Source organism: Exophiala aquamarina (assembly GCF_000709125.1).
Source record: "Exophiala aquamarina CBS 119918 chromosome Unknown aczIA-supercont1.4, whole genome shotgun sequence".
Lineage (NCBI taxonomy): Eukaryota > Fungi > Ascomycota > Eurotiomycetes > Chaetothyriales > Herpotrichiellaceae > Exophiala > Exophiala aquamarina.
The window spans coordinates 455,243-481,217 of NW_013550584.1; the positions used below are offsets into that span (position 1 = coordinate 455,243).

At 51.2% G+C, this 25,975-nt stretch overlaps 9 protein-coding genes across 9 annotated transcripts; 4 read left to right on the forward strand and 5 right to left on the reverse strand.

The window, feature by feature from the left end:
* Positions 1-646: 646 nt before the first annotated feature.
* A1O9_05282 (NCS1 family nucleobase:cation symporter-1) lies at positions 647-2,665 on the reverse strand (the record flags this gene model as incomplete). The annotated part of the gene is made up of 5 exons (XM_013404501.1): positions 647-946; positions 1,048-2,004; positions 2,069-2,142; positions 2,199-2,438; positions 2,509-2,665. 5 exons carry the CDS (start codon positions 2,663-2,665, stop codon positions 647-649), a joined length of 1,728 nt encoding a protein of 575 aa, XP_013259955.1.
* A 1,775-nt stretch (positions 2,666-4,440) lies between these two features.
* Positions 4,441-5,310, reverse strand: A1O9_05283 (uncharacterized protein; the record flags this gene model as incomplete). The annotated part of the gene is made up of 2 exons (XM_013404502.1): positions 4,441-5,168; positions 5,262-5,310. 2 exons carry the CDS (start codon positions 5,308-5,310, stop codon positions 4,441-4,443), a joined length of 777 nt encoding a protein of 258 aa, XP_013259956.1.
* Positions 5,311-5,913: 603 nt separating this feature from the next.
* Positions 5,914-7,001, reverse strand: A1O9_05284 (uncharacterized protein; the record flags this gene model as incomplete). Its single annotated transcript, XM_013404503.1, has 2 exons — positions 5,914-6,191; positions 6,248-7,001. 2 exons carry the CDS (start codon positions 6,999-7,001, stop codon positions 5,914-5,916), a joined length of 1,032 nt encoding a protein of 343 aa, XP_013259957.1.
* Positions 7,002-7,218: 217 nt separating this feature from the next.
* On the reverse strand, positions 7,219-8,145 carry A1O9_05285 (uncharacterized protein; the record flags this gene model as incomplete). The annotated part of the gene is made up of 1 exon (XM_013404504.1): positions 7,219-8,145. A coding segment is annotated over one exon (927 nt), but the record flags the coding sequence as incomplete, so codon positions are not given.
* Positions 8,146-14,472: 6,327 nt separating this feature from the next.
* Positions 14,473-15,746, forward strand: A1O9_05286 (guanine nucleotide-binding protein subunit alpha; the record flags this gene model as incomplete). The annotated part of the gene is made up of 5 exons (XM_013404505.1): positions 14,473-14,590; positions 14,656-14,998; positions 15,048-15,460; positions 15,513-15,656; positions 15,703-15,746. The coding sequence occupies 5 exons, from the start codon at positions 14,473-14,475 to the stop codon at positions 15,744-15,746; spliced, it is 1,062 nt and encodes a 353-aa protein (XP_013259959.1).
* A 1,652-nt stretch (positions 15,747-17,398) lies between these two features.
* On the reverse strand, positions 17,399-17,806 carry A1O9_05287 (uncharacterized protein; the record flags this gene model as incomplete). The annotated part of the gene is made up of 1 exon (XM_013404506.1): positions 17,399-17,806. One exon carries the CDS (start codon positions 17,804-17,806, stop codon positions 17,399-17,401), a length of 408 nt encoding a protein of 135 aa, XP_013259960.1.
* A 1,598-nt stretch (positions 17,807-19,404) lies between these two features.
* On the forward strand, positions 19,405-20,625 carry A1O9_05288 (uncharacterized protein; the record flags this gene model as incomplete). Its single annotated transcript, XM_013404507.1, has 1 exon — positions 19,405-20,625. The coding sequence occupies one exon, from the start codon at positions 19,405-19,407 to the stop codon at positions 20,623-20,625; it is 1,221 nt and encodes a 406-aa protein (XP_013259961.1).
* A 1,760-nt stretch (positions 20,626-22,385) lies between these two features.
* A1O9_05289 (uncharacterized protein) lies at positions 22,386-22,713 on the forward strand (the record flags this gene model as incomplete). The annotated part of the gene is made up of 2 exons (XM_013404508.1): positions 22,386-22,478; positions 22,525-22,713. The coding sequence occupies 2 exons, from the start codon at positions 22,386-22,388 to the stop codon at positions 22,711-22,713; spliced, it is 282 nt and encodes a 93-aa protein (XP_013259962.1).
* A 2,161-nt stretch (positions 22,714-24,874) lies between these two features.
* A1O9_05290 (uncharacterized protein) lies at positions 24,875-25,957 on the forward strand (the record flags this gene model as incomplete). The annotated part of the gene is made up of 1 exon (XM_013404509.1): positions 24,875-25,957. One exon carries the CDS (start codon positions 24,875-24,877, stop codon positions 25,955-25,957), a length of 1,083 nt encoding a protein of 360 aa, XP_013259963.1.
* Positions 25,958-25,975: the final 18 nt, after the last annotated feature.

Sequence of the window (25,975 nt, forward strand, 5' to 3'; positions counted from 1 at the left end):
TAGCCCTCAAGGAAATGCAGGGACCCTGACCATCAAACGTCATAAACCCGGAGTATTCTAGAGGCTTGCTGGGTAAGGTAGAGCTCATTCACCGAGAGGCACATACGCTACACTGCACAAGCCGCGAAATGCATCGTTGCATGTATGTATCTGTGGCATATGATTTTACTGGCCGTGGCGCCCGCCGTCTATTACGGGTCCAGGACATCGCGAGAAAGCACTGTGTATCAGGACGCGCGGAAGGTCCGGCTTGTTCCTATCGAGTTACGGTTTGTGTGTGGCACGTGGGTGAAAGAAATCAAGGAACGAGAGCGGCGTAGACAGACGGGCATGATCCATGTTTTTTTGGGTGCTTCTTTCGCCTGGTGGGCGCAACAGTGCTCCGACGACGGGAGATAGCAAAAATGGTAATTGGTATTGGTACTTGGTTGGTTGATTGATTGTATTGATTGTATTGCATCCGCTTGGAGGTCTCTCGATTTTGCGACATGGCTTGCTTGCTAGCTAACTAACTGGCGCCATGCACCTCACATACCTCAGCCATACATCTCACGCACAGCAGGCGGGCCACAAACGGTGTCCCGGGCCTAGTCGAACAGGATCCTGTTCCATAACATGTCAATCTCGATCTCGATCTCGAGCTTTCTTAATATCTCGACTCCTGCGTCTTGTCAAGATACGCCGCCGTCTTCTCCTCGCCACCGGCACCGTAACGGGCGGCGGGGGGGCTGCCACGACCGATTCCACCGGAGCGCTCCTCGTCATATGGTTCGCCCTCGGTGTAAACGACGGAGAACTGGCGGTCGGCCTCGTCGGGCTTCTCGCACCAGACGCGGCTCGTGGCAGGGACGGGTCTCACGCGGCAGAGAAGATAGTACACCGAGCTGGAAACAATGAAGCCTGTGAAGAAGTTGAAGCGGTAAAGATATACTGCGCCCATGGGCATCTGTTGACAGCGGGGGAGGGAAGTCAGCAATCAGGAAGCGACACTATACAGATCAAATGGGAAGACTGGATTAGAAGACATCCAGGAAATAGTTCACGTACCCTTCCGTTGGTGCCGATCGCGTCGACGAAGCCAACAATGTTGATCAAGATGCCGCAGATGTAAGCGGTGTAGCCTCTCCAGGACCAGCCGAACCAGTAGAAGTAAGGGCTGGACTTTTGCGCCGAGTACAGGCCCTTCAGGTCCAGATAGCCCTTGCGCACGGCATAGTAGTCGCAGATCAGCACGCCCGCGATGGATGATAGAAAGACGGAGTATGCGGACAGGTAGGTGGTGAAGTTGTTGGACGAGCTGAGCAGATTCCAGGGACACATGCAGATACCGACGATCGCGCAGATATAGCCGCCGCGGCGGATGTTCAGGTATCGCGGCAGGAGAGCGGTCAGATCCGTGCCAGCAGAAACACTGTTGGCGGCGATGTTGGTGCCGAGTTGTGCGAGAACGAATGCGGTCGCGATCACGAACACGCCGAATCGCTCGGCGCTGCTGGCATCGTCGAGGAGGAATTGCGACAGGAGATCGAGAGGGTTCCAGATCGCAGTGCCGTAGATGACGGTTGATGACGACGAGACGATGATGCCGATGAAAGAGGTCACAGCGAAGCCGATGGGGATAGTGAACAGCTGCGACCACAGTGCGTCTCTGGGCTTTTGGGCGAAACGGCTGAAATCCGGATCGTTGACGATCAAGGTCGCGAAGTTGGAGATTGATGCCATGATTCCGGATATCCAGCCCCAGGCAAGCTTGGAGCCAGAGGCTTCGGCGGGTTGTCGGACGATCGGGCCGATGCCTTTCGCTCGCACGATGGCCCAGATGAAGAAGGCGATGCCCGCAGCAGGGACGAAGTATGCCTTGACGGTGAACAGATGGCGAATTTTGTGAACGGATGGATAGATGAAAGGTAGCGATCCAAGCCAAAATAGGAAAAAGCCGACAAAATCTCGCGTTGAGGTTCCTGAGTTTGGAATGCCATTGTGGATGTCGTTGAAAGAAGGCCACTGGAGCAAGCAGAAGTGGTGAGCAATGTTAAATACGAGGCAAGTTTGGGGTGAGAAAACTCACGATAGATCTGATCATCAATGTCACGCACTGACCTCCAATGTAAGACTGCACTCCGTACCATATGCAAGCCATTGCTGCAGGGACGAATCAGTACAGGCTTCGACGAGGATGAACAGCAGATCATATTTACCAGCACGGTTAAAAACAGGCCACAAAGAACCCCAGATTCCAAAGGAAGAGCGGGCAACCACGGGGAAGGAAATATGATAAACAGCACCAATCCGACCTGTCAGACAGATGAAGACCGCAGCGACGAAATAGCCTATCCACACACAAAGCCAGGCATGCCACCATGCCAGGCCGCTGCCGGTGATCATGGAGGAGGCGATCATCCAGGTGTTGATGTTGAAGGAATCGGCAACCCAGAAACCTTTGGAACGAGGAATGTCAGTTTCTGACCCTGCTTGGACTGAAGCTGCTTGGAGATGATCAATGCCTACCGACGAAGTTCCATGGACCCCATTGGCGTCTCTCAGGTTCAACGGGTTTCAAGTCATGGTTGGTGAGCATGAGCTGGGCATTGGTGAGGCCAGGCTCAGACTCGGTCTGGAGTTTGCCAAGCAGGCGGGAGGCTTTGGATCCTCTGAATCTCGACATGGTGAGAGAATATTTCTGTTGAAGTGGGAGGGGTAGCGATGCAAAGGTCCAACGGAAGGCTATACCACTGAGGGTGTCTGCACAATCCTCCTTTGGGAGAGGGTGAGACTGGGACCCAGAAGGAGGCGATCGAGGGAGTAATGGTTCACGATCCTCCCAGGTTGCAGAGCCTGCTCGGTAGGCTGAAGAGGAAGCTATGGTGTCCAACTCTATATCGGCAGCGGCATCTTGGGAAGCGGAAGATGACATCCCGCGGCGGGTTTGTTTATATGTACTTTTTCTGTGGCACCATTACGACGTCCAAAAAGCAACGAGGTCTGGGTGGGCCGTCATGATGTGGAGGTTAGTTAGGAATATCGGAGCGAGCATAACCAAGTCCCACGAGACGGGTGGCCCGCACTCTCCAAAGCCCGTTATCAGTACGCCATTTCGAAGGCGAGACCGACGAGGCTAGCGGTGTGCTAGGGTAGTAGAAGAGAAGTGTCAAGGATACCGGGTTGTGGATAGGGGAGTGTTCGACCTCCATCATCTGGTCGTCCGCAGATTTTGGTGAAATATGCTACAGACGCTCGTTAGGGCGGGTGATCATTGGGCAGTTGGACGTCACAAGAGAAGGTTAAGTGACCATCATATGTGAGCCAAGTGTTGTGCCGCCGATCCTAGACAGACGGTGGATACGCGGCTTGTAGGTCGTAGTGCACAAACACATGGAGCTGAAGTTGCATAGACAAACCCTGGGTGGCATTCGCCCTTTTCTCCACAGTCGGGAACTCATCCAGCCAGTGGGAGAACACTTTGCCAAAGGACCTGCAACCGCTGGCCATGGGCTAATGTATACCAAGTCGATCACGGGCCCTGATTCTCTGCAGACAACGTCACGGCCGTGAGCAGGCCGTAACTTGGAGATAAGTTGCGCATTGGCGAAGCAGGCTCATTGTGCGCAAGGCATTAAAACGGTCGCCCGACACGCCAACAGAGGAGAGTAGCTTTGCCTTCCAAGGGTTGAACCTTGCCCGAGCCCGCATCTCGCCGCATCTGATTGTCTAAAGCGATTTAGCCCTGACGCACAAGTTTGACGTACAGGTACTCTATGGCCTTTGAGCAAAACGATTAAAGATAACGATTTGGTAGAGCGGACGGGGAGCGTTGTTTGGCTGGAGTTGCCCGGCCCGTCTTACGAGGTGACTCGATGAAATCGAGTAACTGAAATGTGGAAGGGTGCCAAGACCGCCAAGACCGCCAAGACCTCCGAGGGCCTCGGAGGCTTATCAAGTTATCAAAAGTATGCTGAGTGTTTATGGCATTGTGTCGAGAATCAAGTCAAGCTGGGACAAGGTGTGTCAAGGCTCTTGGGAGCAAGCTTCAGCTCGTCGGAAAAGGCTGATAAGTATTACTTGGGATTCCAGCCTCGGGATTTGTCCTAGTTGCTCGATCCAATCGCTCCGCTCTCTTCTTATCTTACAAGCACGCCAGCCCATACAACTGCGCATTTACATACGCGCCTTTCCGTCCGCCAGCCCAGCGTCGCGGGCGGCCAGAATCGCGATCGTGATCTGAAGAACTTTGTTCTGTGGTCGAGATCCCTCCTGTCCTTCTTGGTCCCAAAGATGCCCATGCATGCATCTCATCTAGATTGTAGATAACCTGTTCTCATCAAGGCCCGATCCCCCCCCCCCCCCGTACGCCCGTGATTGTAACTCCAACAAGATAAGTGAAATCACCATGTATAGCGCCTAGACAGCAGGAACTGCGCACTCCGTCGTGGAAGAGACACCTTACCGACCGCAAAACATGCCGAGCAATTTCTTGAGGATCCGAGGGAGGAATCTCTTGACCATCTTCTCGACCTCGTCGTTCTGTCCGCCTTGGTTCTGTTGATGGTGTTGCTGACCTCCTTGCTGTTGATACTGTTGCTGTTGCTGTTGCTGTTGCTGGTGGTGGTGGTGCTGCTGCTGTTGACCATATCCTTGCTGATAGCCACCCCAGCTATTGACATCCTGCATATTGACATTCCCACCGCTCAGATTGACGTAAATGCGCCCTTCGTTCTCCTCCGTATGATACTGCAGGTTCAACTCACGACAGACTTGCTCCACCCGCGGCTTGATCTTCTGCACGTGGCCGGTACTGTGGTTCCCCTTGCCGACAATAACATGCAAGTGAGTCTGGCCGTGCGACTGCGCGTACCGAATGCGCTCCTCTAAGATGTCCTCCGCCTCTTCCACAAACTGTCCGTGTAGGTCGATCGTGTCGGCCGGGGCCCTCCCCTCGGCATTGTTCTCCCGGAAAATGAACTCGGACGCTTGTCGGTTGAACTGTTCCATCTTCAGGCCGTGCGCTTTGCCTTCCTCGGAGAGCGCCTTCGCTGCTGCACCATCGCCCTTCTGGTATGCTTGTTGTGACTTGGAGAGCGCAGAGGAGCGTTTGCCGGCTTCCTGGCGCGCGAGATCTCGGAGGCGGTCGTATTCTTGCTCTGCGGCTTGCGATTGATCGTGGTTGAACGCTGGTGTTGATTACGACATGTCAGCTGCGCCGCTTCGCGACCACGAAGCTCCGCGGGCTTTTGAAATGCGCGTTTCAAATGATGGGAACTCACGTCTGCCTCCAACTCGCGTCGGGCCTTTGGCTGACATCTCGTATGACATTTTGCCTGCCGCGACTGGACCGTGGTGGCTCAACTTTGCGCGCAGGGAACCGTTTCGCGCGCACGGCCGATGAGTGCGATATGGAATAGATTGGTGTGCAGTCTGAGTATGCTGAGGAGGTCAATGTAAATCTGCGCCCGTAAAAGGAGAAAATGAGTGAACACTATCACTAACCGGAACAGCCTACCATGTGGTGGTTGTTCCTGGTAAGACGATCGGAAATCTGGGATTGAGCAGCTCGCTCGGCTACGCCCTTGGCCTATGGATGCTGGAAGCTAGCTCTAGCTTAAGCAACTAAGAGGAACAGCCATCTGGTTTGAACAGCGAGATTGGGCGGGGCGTCAGGGATTGTAGGTCTGAACCACGGGGTGCTCCGGGCTCTTATAGGTGTCAGGGGTGTCCCCACTCCTGGCTAGAGGCCTCCGGCCTGCGCCCCCAGATCTCTCCAAGCAAGAGAACGAATTGGAGTCCAAGAGTCGCAGAGGTGGACGGGACTGACCAGCTGCACTGTTGACGTTCATGCAGCCGGACTGGGACATCTTCATCTCAAAGTTCAGCTTCGTTCATGCTCATTAGTATGAATCATTAACTATTAGCTTAATATTATAGAGAGAGCAGCGCATTTTCATAACAGTTGGACAGTTCCCGCAGGATCCAGCCTATGCGTGGAGTGACCCCCCAAACCCACGTGTCGTCGTAGAAGCTGGCCCAATGCTCTGCAAGCCTTGCCGCCATGCTGGTCGCTTGGTCGATACCCTCGTCTTCCGCCAGAATGTCGCCCATGTTCTGGATCAGTTGCTCTTCGCGTTCGCTGAGAACTCGGCCCCTACCACGCACGGTCTCAACTTCAATCGTGTGGACCCATTTGGTGACGAGTAAGGCTAGCATGACTTGTTAGCATTCTTTTCCTATATTCCATGGGAGAGCCAAAGTTTACCGGCATCCCAGCCAGCCAGCGCATGCTCGACCGACCAGGTCAAGGCGGCAGTTTTGCGGAGAAGAAGAGTCCCTGCTTTGGAGGGGATCACCATCCCTTCAAACGCACGAGCGACGGCTCTGCTGGTAAACTCGTCTCTTTCTTGAGGGACCGCCACAAAATCTTCAAGCGAGGCGATAATGTCTTCTCGATTATCTTTTAGTAACATCATCCTGTCCGCACATCCATTTCCGGTAAACGCCCGGCAGTAGGTGACTCTCAAGAGTGCTAGACAGTTGAACAGTAAGGGGCCTTCTGACTCTGTCCAAGTATAATCATGATCCGCTCGTGCCTGCGTGATGAGCGCTCGACATCTTGACAATGCCGCTTCTGTTTGGACAAGGACTTGCGACTCTTCCGAGCCATGGGACTGGCCTTGGGCCATTCCAGTCATTTCGTCGAAGAAATAAGACCCTTGCGTCACATGCCAGATTTGAATGGAAACGGCATTAATCACCACGGTGCACGCAAAGGGTGACCAACTCCAACACTCTTCAGGCACGCCGCGCAGCGAACTGCCATACATAATTGTGGAAACGGCGTCCCGGACGGATAGTAATGATGACCTGCCTTTCACGTTGACTAGGTCATACCATTGGGAGGCGTTTGTGGCATCCCATAGACTTTGGTCGCCAGGCATTTCGATGTTGCCATCCGACACAATCGAGTAACTTGGCGGCATTCCATATGTCATAGCGAGCGAATTCGTGAGCATAATGTGTCCGTATAAAAGTCTGGGAACGTTATCAGAGAGGGCAACGTGCGCCGCTTAGTTGCATCGTCTTACCTCTTGACGCACTCTCTATCAATCCAATCTTGCCAGGTAAGTCCGTCAACTCCAAAATTTCGAGGCTTCACGGATGGCGCCAGGCGCCGGAAGTCCTATCTTGAGTTAGTGGGATTTCTGTGGTGGCCGGGGAGAGTTGATTGCGCACAAGGCTGAATTCCCCAATCTTTGCAATTGCTCTGGACATGACTTCAGGATCTCCACTGAAAGAGGCAAACATGGTAAGGAGAAGTCGGGTCTGTCCACTCCACAAGTTCTCTCGATACCGATTCGTGTGGCCAAGCACAGGCATCGTCCAGTCTTCCAACAAGTTTGGTGTCCTCTCGACTACACTCCCACGGTGGGTTCGCGCAGAAAGTGCTTGATCTGCTTTGTGATATAATAACGCCGCGACTTTTCTCTCTAGCCGGTAGAGAGCGCCAATGGCACACATCGCGAGCACAAGAGGCGAAGGCGTGCGTTCGAGGTCCATGGTCGGAAGATGAAAGATGGGTAGATGGACATGAAAGGCGTCGACGAACGTGCGGAAGCACTTTTGAAGCGCAATTGCAACCGGCAGACGGAAGTCAGTTAGCTTCTCCGGTGGCAATCGTCTCGATAAGTCCTCCAGCAATTTCGTTCGCATGGTCTCCGTAAATATTAATGTAGGCGGCTTTGCGCTTGCCATGCGACGAACTTTTGGCACCGGTACACTAGGAGTAGCAGAATTGAGGAAGTAGTCGGCCGGATCCGTCCTAAAGAAGTCTCTTATAGTGTTGGATGCGGGTATGGCCCTATCGTCTCTTTGCTGACTGGGTGAGTGCAACTTAGTTAGGTCGGTCCCTACTGTTTCATTCGGTACGAAGAGTTCCGAATCTCTGCCGCCCTGTCGAGAGTCTACGCTCGAAGTACTGAATTGCTCGAGGGGTGAGAAGCCTTCGGTGAGCCCCTTGAGTCCTGGAAGACTCATATCCACCATCTGTTCGGCAGGTAGTCCAAAGAATGGATCGAAGAACTCCAGCAACCCAAGGTCCGCGTTGAAAGGTGTGAGGGCGGGCGGGCTCGTTGGAAGAGGTTGGTCCTTGCTGGTTGCATTCCCTGAAGCGTCAATTGTATTTGGCGGGCTATTGTGATGATCGGTGGCTTCTGGCGTGGGAAGAGGTGGTGTCACATTTCGGTGCTCGCTGGGGCTTGAAATGGCTGGCTGGGGAGATGCATGTCGAGGTCTTTTGACACGTCTTTCGGATGCTGGTGGATTCCTTTTCAGGGGTGCGTTTGGCGATTGCGATGGTGACCCGGCCTGCACTACTACTGGATCAGGCTGATTGGAAGATTTTGGAGTCTGCGAGGCCTCATCTTGGTCCGAACTCTCGTGAACGCTGTCTTTTGCTGTCTTTGAACCTGATGATGTATCCTGATTAGATATCGATCCACGAGAAACAGAGCAATGTCCCTTAGATGGTGTGAAGCAGTGGGTCTCACGTTCGGCCTGCTTCCCAGTCACGTCCTTGGCCTTTTCATCGGCATGAAGAGTCCTTTCGTGTCGCACGAGCAAGTCTCTAACGTGACATTTTAGCACTTTAAACGAGCAGTCGGGTGGTTGAATGTTCATACTTGCGACTATATCGCCGGCGGCAGAAATGACAGGCGAAAGGTTTCTCCTGGGTATCTGGCATTCTGGTGAGTCGACCCGACCATATTGGGGCGCTTCAAACAAGAGAGTTGAGTGGACAGTATGAATACTCACGTCTTCTCTGGTGGCGAACACAATGCTCACTTCGCTTGAAAGCTCGCGAGCACACATTGCAGACATGCTTTCTTTTGGCACTGTCGGCACTCGTTTTTAGTGCATCTGGCTTCGCGAACTCGATGGTCGAGACTCCGGCGAGAGGCATTACCATGGTGACCTGTGGTGAATAAGATAGATCTTGTCAACAGACGCCGACTCAAGGACCCTGGGAAGAAAAGAGCACGACTGAGAAGATGAACCAGTGGAGGCCCAGGGGCCGATGGTCTAAGTTGAGTGGCAGCCACATGCGCACGGATGTGGAATGGGCCTCATGAATGGCATTGGGAGTCTACGGTCCTGAGTGCTGACAAGCAAGACTTTGCTGGATAAATCGCGGAGTGAAGGTTTGGGCATTGGAGAACGCCCAGAAGCAGCTGCGCTTTCCACGCGTTGTGGTTGGAGCTGCGAGCCTGCGACACGAGCCAAAACCCATAAGTGCGGGGAAGCGCTTCGCCCGGGGGAAATCAATCTAAATTGGGGAAGCCCCAGGCCTGTGGTTGCATATGATCCGGGCTTCGGGTGCATAAAATATGCACAGGTCATCTGGCTTTCTTCAAGAGCTGAATCCTCTAATATCAATGGAAGATGGTCGTAGGTCTTCTCAAGTTGCATCTGCCGTCATTTTGTACCTCGTTATACTAAGAATGGAGAGCCGTTGCAATTGAATATAAAGTATGCTCGTCAACGACATCCCTTCGACGGATACTGCAACAACTCAGGTCGTGACTGTCTTGTCGTCGATAGCAGAGCAGAATATGTCCTTGGCCTACCTTGCTGATTCTATTGCCTTCCTTGGTACACTCGGTGCGATGAACATGAATCGCATTGTTAAAATACTGGTTACCGCCTCGTACTATTGCTAGGGAACGCCAGCAATGTCTCGTCAGCGGGAAAGAGCCCCTAGACCAAATGGGGAATGTGGGGTAGATTGGGGAAAAGCACTCTCAATGTGGGGTTACGGCGCACAAATTTCAAGCAGACTTGAAGGCGCGACCAAAGGCCAAGAGTCTCCAAACGCGAGTGCCTGATGGTCCGAGTACTCCGTACTATAGCCTGACTTTACACACGTGACTGGTGACACAGAGTACAGGGTGCGCGTGTACTTTGTGTGTTGCTGGTTCAGGGCCTGTACTCGCAGCTCCGTATCGACCTGCATCTAGACTCACAGTCTAGACTCCGTCTATCCTCGAGCCCAGCAGGCTGAGTTGGACGTGTGTCACGACTCATCATATCATCAACAGCAATCTCGGTGTGGATGCTGCTGTGATCCCATCCGTAAGGCTTGCATACTAGAGTCCATGATTGATGACCTGGGACCTGGGACCCGAGTATCACGATCACGGTGAAATAGTCTATTTACCAGAGCAATCATAGCACCCGGCAGGGCTGGCTGAAGAAGCGCCATGTTCGAAGTGAATGAAGAAAACAGGTGGCTTTCACGCGTCGCGAGTTGCTGACATAATCCTCAACAGGGTCTCAACCTCACCCAAGCCTCACGTCGCATTATCCGACGAGGACTCCATAAAGGAGAGCCCGCTTAGAGAGTTTAAACTTTCGGCCTGAGCCTTTGTGAATCGGTCAAAGTCTATGCACTCATAGCTCTGATGCAGTTGGAGTTACGGAACTATCGGATTCTGTGCTCCAGTGACCAAGACTCCTCGAACATGAGAGAAGAACATCGCTCACCTCCGCGACAAGGGACGGCAATTGTTGCACTTTCAGTCAGATAGGTGGCCGTGTTGTCCGACAATACGACCGAAAGGAGGACTTGACTCGTAAACTCTCGATAAAGCCAGACCGTGCCCCAAAGGTGGTGGGTGCTTGTGCATCATGATCTTCGAAATCGTTGTGTATTCGTAGATCACAAGGGGGGCTCCTAGTCCACATCTCGGATAAGACTGTCACCGGCCACTTGCCTGGGACCTGGGTACGGCTTTTTACGAAGGGCATGCACCCTGGTCAGCTGTTTGAGGAAATCCATCATCTAATTACGTGTGGTGTAACTGTGTTCGGTTGTTCCTGTCTGCAACAAACTGTCCGTTCTGGTCCAAGAGTCGGCTGGATGATGACGATGATTGACATTTTCGGCAGGACTGATCCCAAATAGATTAAGCCTGGCGGCTATGATCACAGGCCCTAAAGCCTAGTACGAAGGATGAGATACGACGGTTACCGGAGTCGGTGAAAGGGTGCGACTTGGTAGGTTGGATGTTCACCAAGCAAGATTGTGGCGGAAAGGATGATCGAATGCAGGTCAACGAGCAAAGCGCTAGTTGTTGACAGATGAGCGAATGGTTAACGACAACGAGGCCGCCTTTCTTGGGTGATTCCAAGGTATATCGGCTGGTTCCAAGTGTCCCAAGTAAAACTGGGTTGGATCCACTGGGCAAAGCTGCCGCTAAAGGACGCTACTCTGACGCGACAGGGCTTGGGAGGGCATGGGAGGGCTTGGGAGAGTTTCTCAGTTGACCTTGATCCCGGGACCCTGAGGATGACGAGAAGGGACGAAACAAACTCTTGCATGAAGCTACTCCAGAGTAAGAGGCCTTCCCGAGGTCAAGTCCGACTGCGAGGCAACTAACTCGGTGGCTAGTACGGAAGGACAGCGTCTGAAACACCATCAGCCGGGCATCGGAAATAGACTGATCGTCACGAGTGACAGCTGCCATCACATCAGAGAATTCAATTGATTTGCGGTGTCCGGGAACTTGGATTATGGATCACGGTCTGGGATAGTCTCGCTTTGTGCAGTAAGGGGGTTTTGATGGGCAGCTTCCGCCTGGACGGGTATCTAGACAGTTGGAGGCCAGATCATGAACTATCGTTATCATTCAGAATTTTTCGCTTGATTGATCATGGTGAAGATTTCCAGTTGCCGGGGTGGGTGGGCAGCACGCCACAGACCACAGAAAGGGGCCATGTTTAAGCTTCACCAGCCCGCGGACTTATTCCTGGCAGCTGGGAAATGGACCAAAACGCAACGCCATAGCCTGCCATTGGGACCACCATTTCAGAAAGTTGACCGACCATCGACGGGCTTGAATGCGAATATACAGAGTACGAAAACTCAGTAAAGGTGAAGGTCGTGCTTGTGAGGCGCAAGATTCTGTTTCGGTACGAGAGTCTCCGCCTCGTAGCAGCTGGAGACATTGGGCCTGCATGACTCTGCAGGTCAATTTCTAAGTGTCTCGCCAGTGATCGCTTGCTGGCATTATGACATGGTTATCTCTCTATATTAAACCAGAAAGTGGACTATGGCGATGGCGATGGAGTCCTCGTTGCTTGTCCTCAGGAGCAGGCTAGAAAGAGTGCGCAAGCAATTTTACGCAGTGCTAGTACCAATCAATCGAAGGGAAAGGGGACATACCCATGTTGGTTAGGGGTGTCGATACGGGAGTAGAACACACTAGAGTTGCTTGAGAAGGGAGATGAGGAGCTCGCATCAAGCGAACCGTCGCCTGACCAAGTACACACCCTGACTTGAATCAATGGAGTTGGGATCCATGGTCGTTAGCAATTCGAGAGCTTCGATAATCACTAAGGCTCAATGAAACACTGATGATGCATTAATGATTAACGACAGGAACATACTCCGTACCTAGGGTACCTGGGTAAGAAACCGTTGCTTACCAGGCTATCGTTGTGCACCTCGAACCACCACTCGTTACGAGATAGCAGGCAACTTCTCCGGACTCCAGAGTCACAGTCGTAATCGGCTGCACGTCCCAATGCAGTGGTTGCGGTGATGGTTGCGTCTGTGCTTGATCCAGCCTTGAGGTTTGGGCTTGGATAGCCCCTGCTCCTCTGCTCAAATGAAGACATCGAGAATCTCGAAAAGACAAGAGGCTGATGGCCCAAAGCGTCTCTGGCCCGGTTGTCGCGGTGGGCAGAGGCAAACCGCTTGAGAAATGCGCCGTATCGAGGCCTGGAGAGAGATGGCTTAATGCCGCTTGGTCAAGTACTGTACGAGTAGTTCAGCGACGGTCGGCTGCATAGCATCGCTAGCCTCGCCGTCTGAGGAGGTGATTGACTGTGGGCGACTGTCCCTCGTTCAGCGGCCGGGGAGGGGCAAGTCAACAGGGATCCAACCTCCCGCCAAAACCTCACTAAGCTCGACCCTGTTTAGGCGGTGGCACCAAACCCCATTAAAATCTCGGGAGGGGGGCCGCCGGCTAAGAAACGAAGGGGGGCCAATGACTGGCGCACCGGGGAGGAGCATGTCCAAGGTCCCAGTATCAATGGGGGAGGAACTGCCCAGTGCAGACTCCGAGTACTACTACTCAGCACAAAAGAGCAGCTTCATGCGCGACATTGGAAAGTGTTTGGCTGTCACTGCCAGTGCCAACTGCACTGCGTACGGAGGGCACGGACTGCCTCGGAATGGCACTTGACTTGTTTGACAGCACAGACCGACCGACCGGATTTGATCTGCCTGATGTTTGGGTGCTGGTCCCATCTAGACAAGATCTTCGTACTAGGTCCGGACGAGCACCTCGTAGTAGCAGTTAGGGTTTGTGGGTGGCCAGCACTAGCAGCCGTAGCCGGTGGTACCTGGACTTAGGCTCCGGGCTTGGGTCTTGGGGGCGTGCGGGATCCCAGTCGCTTCCACTTGGGTGCCAGTGTGCCACTGCTTCGCAGCTCTTAGTAGTGGCCCCTCCAATCCTAGCCCGCCTCCACCCTCAGTCTTCCCCCTTCGCCCACCTCTTCAGGACTGATCATCTCCAGGAACAGGCCTGAAGAAAGGGACCCAGAAACCCCCCACCTGGGACCCTCCAGCCACTCCCCGGCCTACCAGGAACTTAGTGGATTGCGCCTGACCCGTCCCGGCCTGGTGTCTGCTTCAACCCTCGATCCTCGATTTCTTTGCCTCGTCCGACTCCTGCCCTTCGCTTGTGCGTGGGCTCCTACTCGTCCTCGTAGGCACTGCAGTCTGCGAGTCTGTAGGTCTGCAAAGCAGCTGCAATCCCATTTCCAATCCACATCCACATCCACATCCATCCACCTGCAGTCCACTGCTCCTACCACGACCACTACCGCTACTACAATCCAGTCCAGCAGTCCGCACAACATCGTCGCCCTTCATCTTTCTCCTCTTCCCATCTATCTCTGTACATTATCCGTCGTCGTCGTTGTCACCATCTTCTCTTGACAACAAACTATCTCGCCTTGCTGGCGCAGTTTTACGTACTGCACCAACCTCTCCGGCTATCCCTGACACCCACCCCGTATCTCTTCTGGGTCCTTGATCGGCGCCAATTTTCCGCTCTCGCCCTCTACCGCGCCGATCTTCCTCGGATTTCCAACACCTTGATCTTCCTCGTCATTGTACCTAGTCACCTTCAGATTCAGAGCAAGGCGTTCGTTCTACAAACGATTCAAGTTGAGACCATCTCTACGACTACATCGCTTCGTCACAGGTCAGTCATTCTCAGCTACCATCTCTGACGCGCCAGAACATCCTCCTTTCCCCGTATTTAGGTCTCCCTGCGGAAATTCTTTCGTCTCATCAATCAAGAGTTCATTGATTCATACTGACCAGAAATAGCTCTCCACCAGCGAGCCGTGAGGGTCACCATCTCTCTCGAACTCTCCCATTCCTCGCCTCCCCAGTAATCCCTTGACCTCGCAACCATGGGCTGCGGTGCAAGCAAAGAAGACACGGCCGGCAAGGCTAGGAACGATGAAATCGAGAATCAGCTTAAGAGAGACAAAATGGCGCAGCGAAACGAGATCAAGATGCTTCTACTAGGTGCGTATGCTACCACTCGGTGGCTCACGACGAATGTGTGCTGATATTAACATTCTACTCTCTAGGAGCTGGTGAATCTGGAAAATCCACCATTCTCAAGCAGATGAAACTCATCCACGAAGGAGGCTATTCGCGGGACGAGCGCGAATCTTTCAAGGAGATCATCTTCTCAAACACCGTTCAATCAATGCGCGTCATTCTCGAGGCTATGGAGTCCCTCGAGCTGCCTCTGGACGATCAACGTGCCGAGTATCATGTTCAGACAATCTTTATGCAGCCACCACAGATAGAAGGCGATAGCTTGCCCCCCGAGGTTGGAGCTGCCATCAAAGCTCTATGGCAAGACGTTGGAGTCCAGGAGTGCTTCAAGCGGTCGAGAGAATACCAGTTGAACGATTCAGCCCGATAGTGAGTAGAGACCATCGCACCAAACGCCCTTCGCTTCTAACCTTATTAGCTATTTCGATTCGATAGACCGCATCGCCGCTCACGACTACATGCCAAATGACCAAGACGTGCTTCGATCTCGGGTAAAGACGACTGGTATCACAGAAACCACCTTCATCATTCAAGACTTGACCTACCGCATGTTTGATGTCGGCGGACAAAGATCAGAGCGAAAAAAATGGATCCACTGCTTCGAGAATGTCACCACCATCCTTTTCCTGGTCGCCATCTCGGAATACGATCAACTGCTGTTCGAAGATGAGACTGTCAACCGAATGCAAGAAGCCCTCACCTTGTTTGATAGCATTTGCAACTCCAGATGGTTTATCAAGACCAGCATTATCCTGTTTTTGAACAAGATCGACAGATTCAAGGAGAAGCTGCCAGTCAGCCCCATGCAAAATTACTTTCCCGATTATGAAGGTATGTTCTATCGAATTCTAAGGCTGATCATGTATTGACCAAACACGCTTAGGCGGCCCGGATTATGCTGCGGCTTGCGACTACATTCTCAATCGATTTGTCTCTCTGAATCAGGCCGAAACCAAACAGATCTATACCCATTTCACCTGTGCTACCGATACCACACAAATAAGATTCGTGATGGGTGCTGTCAACGGTAAGTATCACTCTTGTTCCTACCTGCCACTTCTAACTCTCCACAGACATCATCATCCAAGAAAACCTTCGAATGTGTGGCCTCATATGATGACATGAGCATTGCTACAGCGTTGTCCTGTTTAGCTTTGATTTGTCCACGACTGCATATACCACCGGCGTTCAGGGTTGACATCCTCCTTCTCCATTCTAGGACCCAGCTACCAAATTCGTTACACGGCCGTCTTTTTCGCCGGTTGCTTGCACAATTCCACTGATGGCTTCCGTCAGACCAATCAGTCTGTTGACTCTGACAAGGAAACCTTCCTGTTCTTCTTCAATGCGACTGGTTGTTTTTCTCCCTCGTGTTTTGCCCCATTGATTAGCAACATGGACCACGCGGGGCTTATGGTCTTTGGTTGCTGCCACCGCTGAGGCATATTTTCAACCGTACAAAAGGCAACCCTTTTTTTTCTTCTTTCGTTTAAGTTCACGCAGGACTTGAAATGAAAGGAAAGGCGGGATCCAGGATTCTACCGTTTGGCTACGACACGAAGGGCTTGATTTTAGATTGCTTTGCTGAGGCTGGGAAAGGGATTGGAGCTGTAGAGTGTACATCACTTTGATCGAATGGAGAGAAGAAGAGTACGATACAGAGATAAAACACGGAAGTGTAAATTGAGCTCGTTTGACTGCACTAGGTAATTAATCATGGGCGCCCGCATATTTCCTGCTATTGATGTGTGGCCTACCTCGAGGTTTATATGTACAGCCGGTGAATCTCTAAAGGAAAGGATCCATATAACTCTTTAGTTTCACGTGTTTTCCAGAGAATACTCAATCCCGTGGTTTGAAACATGCATGATCAACATTCCCCTGGTGTCACCCATTAGACCTCAATTACAGGGGACAATATCTGAGCTGGGCACCCAGGTGGCACCCAGATGGGTGGAAAACGTTGCTTACGTCATCTCCCACCCCTTCCTTGTAGAGCAGGCTACAAGCACGTGCTAGGAATATCATTGTTAAGTGTTGAAGCCACAGCTTGCAGGGCTACCTCCTAGGGGCCACCACCATGACGCGCAGATCGCAGGGGACCTCCCAGGACGAAGAATTTCCAGACCTCTTCTCGAATCCATCATCGATGCACGGGAGGCGCCGATGTGGAAAGCCAATCGTAATTCGTTGAAGCTTGAGACTATGTGACAGACTGCGCATCGCGGCAGTTCTTGCTTCCAGTGTATGCAATGACAACATATGGGACGCGTGGGCGGTGGCGCCCATTGTGGAAGCCCAAAAGAGTGTTGACGAATCCATACACGGCACTTGCACTTGCAATGAGACGACCCGTCGTAGCCTATCCTCCATGCAAGTAAAAATCCGCCCATTCAAGGTGATCTGCCATTCCATCTAGGTATTGCATTTCTTGAGCTGGCAAGTCGAGGGTTGTGGGAAAGACTTTTGGAGGCTCAGAATTCTGGTCCAGTTGAATGTGTTGTCGAGTTCAAAGCGGCGTCTCCGATTGATTGACGCCGAGATTTTTGCGTTGCAATGTGGTGAGCAATAGTGTTGCTTACTGTGGGATCGAAAGAAAGAGGCTGATCCGGATGATGCAACAGTACAATACATGGCGCGGGAAAAGGTTGTACTGCTTCTTATCGAGGACCTGAGGCTCAGTGTGGCGATAGGAAAGACAGCAGACTCGGGCGTGGATTGACCGGTAGGCTCATGCTTGAGTCCTGGCTGGATCTCGCGGTGGCAACATCATGTTGGAGTGATCGCATTGAATGCCTGCTTCGCCCATACCGCTCCGAGGTCCGAGGAAATCGCATTCGCAACTCTGAAGCTGGAGCTGATTTGAGCTAGTAAATACCGAATTTGCTTTTGTTGCCGAATCGTCTTGGACCGAGCACCCGCAATGCGAAGTGGGAAGAGGAAAACCAACGCAGTGACATTTGTCTCTTGTAACGCAAGCGATGTGCCTTCCAGAATCTTACTGACGTATTCATCAACTTCGACCTGGCAGAGGCTGGGAGTCGTTATATGCCATTTGTTCCAGATTTGATCGTAGTCATAAACACCAGACAGATAAATCGAAATGGCTGAGTGGAATATCCAGGCGATTGTCATTTGATGATCAGCTTTGTGCGAAGCTGGCCAAAGCTGTGCCATGTCTTCCCACGAGGATAAATCAGACCGTAGCCGATGACCTTCCTCAGCGAACGCTACGAGAGCTCTCAGATTACTTTCTTGAAGATGGAGTTCGATGTTGAACTTGGATCGAGTATACTCAACAACTCTTTCCTCCCAAGGTCAGTGGGTCGGAATGAGGAACAAGACCATAGTCATCTCAACTCACCGAACGCACAAGTCAGAGGCAAGTGTCATGATGTCGAGCAATCTCTCTCTTGGACTCCACTCGCCAGCGTAATCGCCGAGCCACATTTCTTGCATCAGGTCAATCCAAGGTTTGGTGGAGAGAAACGATCTCTCGGCGAACAGCATTGCACGAGCGATCTCGAAAATTCTTATTTCAAGAAAAAACTCCCTGCCAGCGCCACGTCGGCAGCCATCCGGAGCTACGGACTGGAGGATTCTTGATGTTCCATAGAGCATGTGCCAAACCCATCCTTGGCCCGAGTCGTCGCACATTAGCTGGGGCGGACGTTAGCTATTTCTCTCCAAAGCACGTCGATGATTAGGGGAATCACACCTCAAACAAGCCCAGGAGGAAGGTAGTCCACGAAAGTTGCAATAGATCACAATTGTCAGCCCTGGTGATTTGATTTCGAAGCGCGGTAATGGCGGCCGTATAGCGGCGGAAAGCATCGGCGGCTGGGCGCCGATCGATCGACTCGTGATTTTTCGCTCTCTGAAGTGCTCCAATGGCACAGATTGTGCTAACAAGGGTTTGGTGAGAACTCAAATGGCCGTGTATGGCAAGCCATGGGGACGACGATCGGCCCGTGAAATTGTTTCGTGGCAGAAACTCCTTGAAGAAAGCCAGAACATAAATCGTGTCAGTATCCACCGGAGGGCTCTGAATGGTGAAAACTTGCGTCTGCAGCACGATTTCCCCGTTGGTCTGGCTTCGGTTCGTGTTGGAGTCCAAGGCGATGGACAAATCGCGAACGGGAAGCTCGCAAAATTTCCCTCGTCGAAGGCAATTATGGCAAGGGCTTCCGCCAGAGCACTGTTACCGTCAGAAGCCAAGATCAAATGTCTTCTATGTCACCGTCTTGCCTTCAGGTGACTCGATGAACACGCAGTACATCTTGAACGATTTTTTCTCAGATCGAAGGGCCCAGCACCCATGGTGTCCCGAAAATCATGGAAGTGCTACTTTCGGTCACTCAATGAGCTCCTCTAAGAAGAAAATGCCGCTTGGTTTCCCTTTAAAGAGATCACTGAGCGAAGCTAAGCTTTGTTCTCGGAAGAAAGTTCGCCATGTAATTTCCATGTGTTGAAAGGTTTGGTGCTGTGCATTGATCAGAAAGTTGCGCAAAAGCAGAGGGCCGAATGGCTATTCCCTTCTCGGTGCGAAATGAGCGACGCTAAAGATCTTGGCATCATCATTCAGCCAATAATATTATACTCCACCGGGGCGCAAGGCTGCGCCTGAGATGAGGATACTCGACGAACCCACATGAGAATCTCGTTGAATGCAGTATAAATCACTGCCTGAGGCCGCACCAGAATGATCCTGCACGACAAGCATCACGCATAGTTGGCCAATTCAGTCCCTCTGTCCAGACGATCAAGTCCCCAAAATGCAATTCTCTTCAACATTCTTCTCAGGTGCACTGCTTGTGCACATTGCGTGTGCGGCGGTGGCCCCTATTCCTCCACCCCCCGGGCCTTATGGAGTCGCCTTACAAACAGCCGAGCTGGTCAACACTGGGATGACTGACCCTTTTGCTCCCTCGAAAGAAAATCGTCGTATCGTCGTATCGGCTTTCTATCCCACATCGAAGAGCAGAGACTGTCGACAGTCGCAAACTCCGTACATGCCACCAGCAACAGCCTATGTCTACGACCAGCTCTATGGCTCAGTGGGACTGCCAAACGGTACCTTCGAGACACTGGCGTTGACTTTGTGCAGTCCAAATGCAACCATGGCAAGACGCAAGCATACGCCGCACCCTGTTGTCCTGTTCTCGCCAGGGCTGGGAAACTCGAGATTGATTTATAACAGTATCGCTGCAACCTTGGCTGCTCAAGGCTTTGTGGTTCTGACAGTCGATCACCCTTACGATGGCGCAATCGTTGAATTTCCCGACGGAAGCTTTGTGCTAGCGGCAAACATTACCAATGATGAGCAGATCCAGACCTCGTTGGATGTGCGCAGCAAGGATATGCTATATGTCAAGCAACAGCTTCACAGTCATACTGTCACGCGAGAACTCTTCAATGGACTGTACGGATACCCCGACCTTGGCAAGGCGTTCCTGTTTGGACACTCATTAGGAGGAGCAACAGCTGCCGCTGCCATGCTGGAAGACAGAAAAATTCTTGCTGGTATCAACCTCGATGGGACATTTTTCGGGGATGTCATCAAGAATGACCTTGATCGACCTTTTATGATATATGCGCATGAAGGGAAGAACCTGTCAACCGACCAGTCCTGGGCAGACACCTGGTCACATCTGCGGAGCTCAAAGCTCGAGGTGACTGTCAGAGGGTCTGCACATGGATCCTACACAGATTTCCCTCTATTGTTGGAGGTGCTTGGTCTGCGAGATCAATTACCTGCTGAGGTCAGTGAGTCAATTGGGGCGATTTCGGGAACTCGAATGCTCGACATTTTATCAACGTCGATTGCTCCATTCTTTCGCTTTGCGGGATGCCAAAACACAGCGGAACAGCTCAAGAGAACACTGTCGCAGGTCTTGGAGATGGAAACGCTGAATTCAACATTTGTGTACCCTCACTGCAATTCACATTCAAGCCCTCTTAAGTTCTTTGGAGAAGCTTATTCTTCTTTGCTTTGAAAATAGTGCTGCGCTTGAAGAAAAGGCTCGGGTACTTTCTGTACAATCTGCTTTTCTATAAAATCTACTTTTGTGATTCCGAGACGCTGAGATTTGTAAAATACGCTGTACCATAGTCTTAACAAGGATACTCTTGGAGCCGCCTTACGAAGCGCGCTACCAGTATACCTAGCGATAGATTACGACGCACTTTATAGCTCCAGAATGACTGACAACTTCCTCTTCCGCAAGACCACACACTTGTGCGGATCTGGCGAGGTTGTCTTACTTCTTCAATCTCTATACAGTTCATGAATGCGTAATCTATGTATACATCCAAGAGCGGGCTTGATTCTTTCGCTGGACGATTCAACCCAGTCTTGCTAACACCGCTTCCCAGCTTCTAGACACTTAACTTCAAAAGAATAGCTACGAGCTGAAAGTTACTTCAACCTCTATCAGGGAAGGCTTGGTCTCTATGCTGACGACCAAGGGAAACCTCACACTATTGACCCTCTGCAGCTATGATTTTAAGGATCATAGGCCGGGTGATATGGATGCCCTAGAAGCAGATGTGGCCATGTCGCTGATGAAAGTATTCTGAAGGATGAATCATCGCGTGAGAAGGCAACTAAAGAATAGTTTGACTCGCGAGCCGCCCTACTCTCTCTCTCTCTCTCACCTCTGATTTGAATCATCCGCACTAACGTATATTCCAAAATAGGACTAGTCTCGCGGAATAATTTAGAGTGTTGGCTATAATCCGAGATGAGCTAGGCCTAACCAGCCTTACCTGCCTGTTCGTGAGCTGTGATTAGCTATATTAGTATGGTTCGCACCAGGTTTGAGTCACTGGATATCTCATTATGCAAACTACAACTTCGATCCAAATCGACTCAAAGTTTGGCATAATTTAGTTCTAGATCTAGTGTCGTACTAGGCGGCAAACGCTTTGTTCCTCGTCGCCGGGTACATTTGAAATAAATTCAGCCATTCGTCACCTTTTCAGCCAGATAATCCCTGATATCAATCAGGGACGGATTTATATAGAGTATGCTGCATTCGGTTGAGCATTGCAAGTAAAGTGAGTAAAGCCAAGGAGACAAATTTAGGGCTAGGGCCAACCGAGAATATCCGTCAAGGAAGTGACCTTCGCGGGATAGTGTAGCCGAGCCTGCAGAGTTCTCATGTGGTGAATGGTGATGGATGTATGGAAGAGTCCCAGTGAGGCAAATAGGCAGTGACATAGTCGAATCCTCGGCCATTACACAGATATACCCTCTCCCTTTCACTCTTTGTCCGCTACGCAATCTTAGCCTCAACGGTGAGTTAATAGATACATCACGAATAGAACTCCTTTTCAGCTGCAGGCGATGAACATCTGAGTCACAACAAGCCCACGCGTCCTCCAAAGCCAAATCATGTATCGCAAAATCTAGGAAAGCAATAGCAGACGGGGAAAGTTGCACATAGCAAAAGAATAATATTTAAGACGGGGCAGCGCTTCACACCTAAATTTCGTGTGAGCCATTAGCTCTTTTTGGCAGCAACTCTTCTTAATTGCTCACATCTCTTATCCCACCCCAGTCAAGGCATTATGGGGGACACTCCTAGTGATCCTGTCCCTAGGAAGGGCCCAAAGCTCGCATTTCATGAAGTAAACGAGGGCAACTGGAAGTCTCAAACCCGGCCAGACCTGCAATCTCGCCCCCAACATATGGTCCCTCCTCGAAGCCAACTAGGACGAAGATGACTGGGTACAAGCCGTCTACGCCGACGAAATGCTTGTCGGCATGCTCGTGATGGCGATATGGGATGCTGGGGATGCCTACTACATCTGGCGATATATGATCGATGCCCGGTATCAGTCTCAGGTACGGCCGACAGGGGGTAGAGTTTGCGATTGCGCATATTCGACAGCATAACACTAAAGCAACGATGCTGAAAATCAACTCAACACCGCCCGAGGGAAAAAAGAGTGAGCATCCAGCGAAGAATGTGCGCCCTGGAGATTCGGCATATAGGTTTTATGAGAACCTTGGATTCAAGCAGATCGGCCTGATGGATGAAGATGGAGAGATCCCGATGGGCATCACATTATGCGAGTAGATAGAAAGTTTTCCAAGAATCGACGTTTGCCGCAGAACTCAGCGGTGAAGCTTGACCTCTCCAAGTTCCATTTCCGTTTCAAACATGAGCCCCTGCCGTTTGCCCTAAGCTCTTACCAGGCCATCATGAGCTGTGGCTGCGCTATCCTATGCTCGGGACTGGCTAGATTGAGGGCCGTCCTATGCAGCGTTGGCATAACTGGGTGCCAGTTAAAGAGTCTCATCCGGGTGTGGTCCTCAGTGGGCCCCGAGCTCGAATCGACCGGTCGATTGTCTATTTTTGCATCCCTGCTAAAGCTCGAGTAAGGCTGATTTTAGGAGTCCAGATTTGGACACCTCCACCCAACGTACATCCTCAACCACAACATCCTGCTTTGCCAACGTGTGCTTGAGATTTCCAGTCCTCGCAGGTGCATATCATGGTAGCTCTCTTAGTACGTTCCACCTCCCGGTATGTAAGTTGGAAGGGCTCGTCCTCTCTCGGAGTCACTCTACACCTTAACGGCAAGGTTACCTTAAACCAATTCAGCTGCCGCATAGTCCGCAATGGATCAAGAAGTCCAAAGACTTTGGTAAGCATGGAACTAGTACCTCCGGTGCGTTCTGACAGCTCTTTGTGCCCTGCCCAGCCGTAGAACCAAAATATGGGTGCGTCGACCACGTTTACTTCGAGCGTCGTATAGTCTTTGAGCTGTCTGACGGACTCCTAAAATTAATTCCACTTCATTGCTTTCTGGAAATCGGGCTGAGGGCCACTTTCTCCAGCTGAATATAGAAACGTTTCTCGATGTATCACCTCGATATACAGCTTGCGTATCGAAGTAAAATGGTGTGGTGGGACAATGGAGCAGAATAGTTCGAAGGCCGGTGGTCCACGAAACGCGAATATATTGCTGGTATCCTGCTAGTACCTAGAGAAGAATGTGCTATCTAAGTTCTGAATGCCCTAATAGTCGGCTTTTAGGTAGCTAGCACCGCCGTAAGGGCTGCGGGATAGAAAAGCGAGTTGGGTGCCTTTTTGTACAACGTAGAAATATTGATTTCCGGAAACTATTTGATGAGTCTAACTTCGTTCATCGAATATTAGTTTACTGAGGAGTAACAAGAAGAATTTTGGTTGGCTAAGCTTTGAGCCTGCCAATTCCAATTGCTCTCTGGCCGCAAGGAGGGTTGTAAAGAGTTTGAAATTGGACGCGGCTTTGGACATGGCTTTTGAGCTTGATTTCCTAAACGTTGAACGTATTTCCTTAACGCTCTGCGTTCCCGCGATCTCTTCATCCTGTCAGTTAAATCTCCCAGGATCATCACAATAGAAAGACTGCTAGGATTTTTGATCCTAGATCCAAAAGATTGAGGCGTTTGGGCGAGCAGCCCTATCGTACCCTCCAATGAGAACGTATGTGTTGGCGAATTTGGACTACGCCGCTTTTGGCAAGCACTCGAGCATGTAATTATGAGATTTCTGTCGCTTTCTTTTCTATGGCCTCTGTTCTTGTTTATATACAAATTTATGAGGCATTTGATCTCCGTGAGCCCCTTCCCCATGATTTCAAATCACTCATTGATTCCCAAGCATTCCAAACGTTGATACAGTGGCGTTTTTTATGACAGGACTCACAGGAGTGCCTCGCAGAGTTTAGTATCCTTATTTTTAGTGCTTAACGTCTTCTGTGAGTTAGTACGCGCTAGAATCATTAGCGCCGACAGTATGTCAAGGCTAGAATAAGTCCCAAGTCACGAATCCGATCCGTCGCCACAAGGTTCTGCCATCTATCGTCGACCAATTATCAATAATCGATTAAACAGATCGACGGAGGCGAGCACGGTCCAAATCTCGCACCTGAGATTAGGTATGTACTCTATTTTCCATCGTCACCCCCCGAGTAAGTGAGTTCCGGGGGATTAGTCACCATGGGCCCCTTCACGTGACTATGTTGGAAATAGGACTAGCCCACCCTTGCAGTTGCCAAGCCCATTGCATCAGTGATAATCCGTTCCGAGTTGTCATGAAGGCCACCCTAAAACGCCCATGGATGACGCAGCAGTAGGATCAAATACTTCTCTGCCCCTTCTTATTGTGTATTATTATTGTTTGTTTGGACTTCCTACATACGGCGCAGCGCAGTTTACATCGACATGTAAATAGCAACTCATTACCCAAGATGTCACTCGCATCTACCCTCTCTCCAATAGGCATCTCCTTTCGTCGTGAACACACACCTACTCAGAACGGCCCTAAGAGTGTTTCCTTCCAACATGAAACCAATTATCTAAATCTCCACCGAACATTGCTACGGCTCCAGCACTTAATCCTCCTCACGCCTGCGCCTATCTTAACCTCAAAACAAGATGCCGGCACTCTACGAGAAAGAGCGCAACTGACGCCACTCCAGAGCCAGATACAAGCCGAGCTATGGTCTCCGCTGCCATACAGCCGTGAGAAGTGGCTGCAGGATGTCGAGGGAGCACGCACACTGCTTCTACAGCTCGAACGCCAGGCACAAAGCATTCGCGTCCAACGCGCAAAGTACGAAGCCATCAAAGATCTCGCGGAGAAGCGAGCGATTGTGAAGAGGTTAAGAAACCGGATTGAAGAGATTGGAAGGGAGGTAGAGCTCATGGGTAGTGATGACTATAAACCGCCCTATCGAGACGATAATGCAGAAACACTATTCGATGCTTTGCGGGAGCACAGCCAGGCAACAGGCAATGAGGATAAGGACCATGGGATATCGAAGGATGGTGTATTGTTCGAGGGGAAGCTTCTCAAGGTTCTTGAAGAGGACGATGGTGCGCCCGATGTGAGAACTGGTCAACGAGAGGAATTGTTCTCATCTTCGGAAGTACGACGACGAGGTGGAAATCAGGATAAATCATCAAACTCAAGTGATGCTCGAACCACGGGCTTTTCGAATCTTCAATCTACGGAACGGTCGCTTTTGGATTCCTCTCGAGTACACGAAGACATCACAGCTTCGCTAGTCAGTATGGCAGCCCAGTTGAAGCAACAGAGTCGTGCGATGCATTTCTCTTTGGAGCAGGACAAAGGTCTTGTTGGAAAGGCACTAGAAGGTCTCGACATCAGCCTTACCGGGATGGAATCTGCCAGCAAAAACATGGCATTCCTCAAGCGAATGAGTGAGGAGGAGGGCTGGCTTGGACGCATGAAACTTTACGCGATGATCTTCGCGATGTGGATTGCGGCATTCTTGTTGGTGTTTGTGTGCCCCAAACTGAGGTTTTGAAAGAGCAGGCGCAAGGCG